We start from the raw sequence: 5,374 nt of genomic DNA on the forward strand, positions 1-5,374 counted from the left end.
CGGAAGGAAGGGTCTCACACACAATAACACCCTCCCCGGGCTCGGCGGGGTCTGTCGGGGCTGGGGGAGGTGAAGAGAGCGAGCGACAGAGACGCGGCTGGTCCCGCCGCTGGGCGCCCCCGCTCAGAGGCCCCGGGCGCTGGCGGCGGCTCCGGCTGCTGCGCTGCCCGGCTGCGGCGGCCGCCGCTTCATTGTACCCTGGCCCTGCGCCCTCCCCCCGCGCAGAGCCCCCGGGGGCGGAGGAGGAGCGGGCGGCGGCGGCGGAGGCGGCGGGGGCCGAGGCCGAGCGGAGGAAGTTTTGACAGCTCCAGCTGTTGTGTGTGTCGAGGGGCTGAGTCCGGCCGGGCTCCGCGTCCCCTTCCCAGCCGGGCCGGGAGCAGGAAGTTTAACTTTGGGGAAAGAAGGAGGAGGAAGGGTGAAAAAGGGGGAGGAGGAAGGGGGAGGAGGAGGCGGCGCCCTGCCCCCTCCCCGCGGGGTGGAGAAGGGATCCCGGCGCTGCCCTGGTGTGTAACCCCCGCCTCCCCGACTCCCTTCCCCCCTGCCAGTGCGACACATAGACACAGCGACCGACCGCCCCCCTCCTCCTCCCCTGCCGCGGCCCCACACTGCGCCTGCCCCGCCCGCCCACCGCCCGTCCCCCGGCGCAGACACCCATCCGCCGCCTCGCCGACCTCACGGGCTGGGCTGGGGCCGCGCCGGGCTGCGGGGAAACCGCGGAGCGGGGCCCGGACGGGACGCGGCGCCACGGGGAGCTCCGCGCACCCCACCCCGCACCGCGCCCTGGCCTCTGCTCCAGCGCTCCCCCACCCTCTCTCCGCCCTTGTTATTTCTTTTTATTTATTTCCCCGTAGAAAAGGAAAAGCCCCTCCTGAATGCGAGCGGCCGCTCCCCGCACACGGGCTGCGCTCCGCAGGACGCGGCTCCGGGGGCAGCGCTCGGTGCCCGCCCCGGCGGCGCTCGCTCCCCCCGGGCCCCGCGGAGCCCCCGGGGAGGCGGCTGGAGCCCGGCGGCGGGAGCGCTCCCCCTTCCCCCCGCCGCGCGTCTGCGGCTCGGGGCGGTGGAGGCGGGGGGAGCCGCGGGCGCCCCGGGGGATGGGAAGGAGGGAGGGAGCAGAGTTCAGCGCTGTGTGCGAGGGAGACAAAGTCTGGGGAGCGTGGCCGCTTTCCAGCAGCTCCGGCTGGAACAGCTGCGGGCGCTCGGGGCGGGGGGGGCTCCCCGGGCAGGGGCCCGGCTGGCTGGCTGCCTGCCGGCCCGGCTGCGGGGCGGGGTTAAGCCTCATTACACGGGATTTAACGTGTCCCGGAGGCCAGCGGGGACTCGGGCTCCCGAGGGGAGGCGGGAGCGCCGCGGCCTCGCAGCCGGAGAAAAGTCCGGCCACGGGGCGAGGAAGCGGCCGCGCCCCCGGACTTTCCTCCCGGGCGCTGCCCCGACGCGCTCCGCTGCCCGCGGCGGGAGCGGCTCCGGCGGAGCGCGGCCGCCGGCCCGGGGCCCCCGCGCCGGGCACCGCCCCAAGGGCACCCCTGAGCCGCCCCCGCGGGGCCCCAGCCCGGCCGTCTCTCCCTCCCTGTATCCTCCCCGCCCTCCCGGGGCCGGAGCTGCGGGCGCGCGGGGAGCGCGCTCGGGGCGCGGGTGCTGAATCACGGAACGGCGCGCACGGACAGAGGAGCAGCGCTTGGCGGGCGGGTTCGGGAACTTCGCCGGACTTGCAGACGTGGTGGGGAGCGATAGCCCCAAGGGTGCGAGTAAACACATCCCGGGAGCTCCGCACGGAGCGTGTTTGCAGTGGCTTTTGGGTTTCTGTTTGAATCCCAGTTGATAAAATGGCCTGGGGTATCACAGAGGTACAAAGAGGGAAGGAGGGGCTGATCTTAGGTCGCTATTTTTTTTTTTTTAAGTAAAAATAAACACAAAGCAATCCAGACCATTACACTGCTTTTCCTTCCCCAATTTTTCACTTGTCAGCGTCAGAATACAAAATTAAATGGTATGCTGTGGCAAATACGACTTTTGCTGGCCTGTTTTCTTCAGAACCATTTAATAACAAAACCTTTGTTGATTCCTTTTATACGTTTCTGAGTAATTAAATAGATCTTTGTGACATTTTCATATAATGTATGAAATATATTAGAAAGTAACACATTTGTCTCCACTTACATACATAAAAAATTATATGGAGCCATCCCTATTGTTCAGCCATGCAAGGAGAGCAGCTGGATTGTTGGTATGGCTTTCTTGGCCCTATCACTGAAAATGTACTCATTTATGCCAAATCAAAAACACATCCCGAGCTAAATGTTTGTGTTACGAAGTCTGCAAATGACAGCATGGCTATACTACTCATACACTTTCAGATACAAGGTCTTAGTGTGTTTACATGTTGTCTGACAGAAGAAAGTGCCTTTGAATTTTGTTAACCCAGGCAAGTTAGCGTAATTTAACTGAAAACAATTAATGCCCAGGCTTGGGTGGAGTAGAGAGAAAAAGGGCAGGGAGAGGGAAGGAAAAGGCCACTGCCTCTGCACAGTGGGATCGCTGGTGTGGCATTTGCTGGAGTTGCCAGGTTGCCATCTGGTCTAGTGAAAAAAAGGCCATCTCCTGAAAGGCTGGCTGTGCGTGAGCAGACCCAGTGCACATGCGCCACGGCTTGGGTGAGCCTCGGATGTGTCAGAGCCACTCTGCGTGTGCACATTGATTGGAGCTGTGACACATGAGCACACCGTGGGCTCGCATCAACTGCTTGGTGTGTGGGGAATAGCTGCCACATCCCATGGCAGATCACAGAAGTCACTGGGTTCACTTGTCCCTGCGTTCTTCATCCGGTCCCCCATGGAAACATTTTTAATGCCTTTCTATCACCCCTGAGTGGTTGAGCTTTGGGATGTATGTCTTATACAAAAATGTGTAATTCAAATATTTTCTCTTTTTGTCTTTGTTAATACGTTAATTATGTGTATACATACCTACCACGATATAAAACAGGAGTGGAGGCAGGACTAAGTCAGCGTTGGTGTAGTGTGGTCTAGCACAGGAGTGAATTAGGGACTTAGCCCAGGAGTTCTGCTGCTGTGCCTTATCTCCCTACGTGTCCAAACACAGCTGGGCAGGTCTGTGCTGTGAGCGGCTGCAGCCACTGCTGTGGCAATCAAAGGTGTGAAGAGCCGAGCAGGACTGAGAGAGGCTCGTGAGCAGGAACCTGAGGCGGAGATGGAATTGTAGGAAACTCTATTTGCTGGCGTTATCTGTCACTTGGAGAAGGCAGAGGGACGAGCTGGGAGACGTGTCACACATAAATCCAGTGTGGGAGTGCTTTGTTGATTCAGGATATTTGAACAGTTCTGTCAGGAAAATTTTTACGTTTATACCTTGGCCACACTAACCACCTATTATAAATTTTCGCTGTCTGGAAAACACACACTTTTGCAGCAAATATATAATATTGAATGAACGGGTTGTCTGCTTTACTGAATGTTAAGAGATCTTGTAGTTCATTGTAAACTAACTCAGGTGAGCTGACACACCTGCTTTTTTTTAAACTTTAAAGGCAAGACAGCGTTGAAGCTTTCAACTAGAATTTTACATTCTAGCCTTCCTTAAAATAAACATTTCTGTAGTTTTGGAATTGTTTCTGAAATATAAGTGAGATCTTTGCAGTTCTGATTAAACAAGGCATGCTAGTGGTTTTAACTTCAAAACATCCTAAATTGTCCCAATGTGCTTAATAACAAATACTTTCATAACAGAAGAAGTTGAAGACAGGATCTTGTCTTAAATCAGCTAGTTAAGGAAAATTATTCTGTTACAATTAAAGGAAAATGACAACTGGAATGTAAATATAATTTTGTCTTTATACAGCTAAAGTGGTGTATGGAACATAAATAATAAGAAAATTATTCTGGATTATATCAGGAATGGGATCCAGATACTTTCTGTTTTATGACATTAATTCAGAGCTCTGCCAGCTTAATGATCATCCATCACTCTACATGAACCAAATAAAAGTTTAATTTTTGTTTTCTTCGCACTTGTGTTCCCATTGCAGAAACGTCCAAGTTATCACAAAGGCTGCATTTAAGCTACACCGGCATCATGCTAACATTTCAAATGTTCAGTATATTGAACCACTTTGTCTTACCCTGTGCTAAATTGATAATTGACTGTGTTCAACATCTGCTTACCTCAGTGTGCTGTTTTGAAAACTGCAGACAGTTTGGTGCTGCTGCACATCCCATATGGTTCTCCTTGTAGCAAACTTCAGGATGAAGGTGCAGGGGCAGCTGGGTGCAGCAAGCACATCAGCTGCCTGTGATCTTTGTTTTACATCTGTATTTATATTCACCCAAGTAGTCCAGAAATAGCCAAATTACTGGATTTTTTTTTCAGTAATAAAAACCAAGACCAAGATAATTTAAAAGAGTTCTAGACAAAGCCTAAATCAAGTGACAAAATCAGGATTACATCATACAAATACGTGATTTCTGGTTAATTTGTACTAAACTTGGCTGGGCTACAAAAAATGTTAGCATATGCTAATTGTCGTATGCTAACCAATGTGTTGTGGAAGCCTAGTTTTAAACTTGAAATGTTTGTTTCTTCTTTTCATCAGTTTTGCTTACTTGTCATCTCGTGGATCTGCCTTACTTCAGGCAGCAGCACAGCCTGGGTAGTGGGTATGACACACACACCCTTCCTTGAGCAGTGAGGACTTTCCCAGCAGTTTGGGGAGATGCTTTTTGCTGCCATGGTGGGGGAAAAGCTTCACTTCTCATCCTGAGCAACACTCCCAGATAGCTGGAGAACTGCAGTTACCAGGGGTTCTGGAGCAGTGCACATGGTGTGGAGGTCCAGTTTGCCTAAAATCCATCTAACTGCTCTCTTTGGAGGCATTCACAGCCCACGAGGAAAAAACATTTCATTGTAGTTGATGTTTTCTCACCTGCTCTTCTCTGTGAAATACCCTCAGTTCTGTTGGACAGCAGTTGCACCCCACAAAACAGATCCAGAATTTGTAGGAATGTGGGGCTGACACAGGCCAGGCTCCCCATCCCTGTGAGCTCCCCATCCCTGCCAGCTCCCATCCCTGCCTACTCCCATCCCTCCCTGTTCCCCATCCCTGCCATTTCCCCATCCCTGCCTACTCCCATCCCTCCCTGTTCCCCATCCCTGCCATTTCCCCATCCCTCCCTGCTCCCCTCCCGCCCTCTCCCCATCCCTCCCTGCTCCCATCCCTCCCTGCTCCCCATCCCCACCCTCTCCCCATCCCTCCCTGCTCCCATCCCTCCCTGCTCTCCATCCTTCCCTGCTCCCATCCCTCCCTGCTCTCCATCCTTCCCTGCTCCCATCCCTCCCTGTTCTCCATCCCTGCCTGCTGCCCCTG

General features: G+C 54.3%; 1 protein-coding gene across 2 annotated transcripts in view; it reads left to right on the forward strand.

The window, feature by feature from the left end:
- Window positions 1-2,083, forward strand: part of LOC121363832 (translation initiation factor IF-2-like) — a 2,997-nt gene extending 914 nt beyond the window's left edge. Inside the window, exon 2 of one of the 2 annotated variants that reach the window (XM_041486538.1) lies at window positions 546-2,083. In XM_041486538.1, coding sequence (XP_041342472.1) covers window positions 546-1,636 — 1,091 coding nt within the window. In that variant the 3' untranslated portion in view covers window positions 1,637-2,083. The remainder of the gene's footprint in view (window positions 1-545) is intronic. The other variant, XM_041486546.1, reaches the window with a different exon arrangement.
- The last annotated feature ends 3,291 nt before the right edge of the window (window positions 2,084-5,374 follow it).

Source organism: Pyrgilauda ruficollis, unplaced genomic scaffold (assembly GCF_017590135.1).
Source record: "Pyrgilauda ruficollis isolate IOZ18807 unplaced genomic scaffold, ASM1759013v1 scaffold12, whole genome shotgun sequence".
Taxonomy (NCBI): domain Eukaryota; kingdom Metazoa; phylum Chordata; class Aves; order Passeriformes; family Passeridae; genus Pyrgilauda; species Pyrgilauda ruficollis.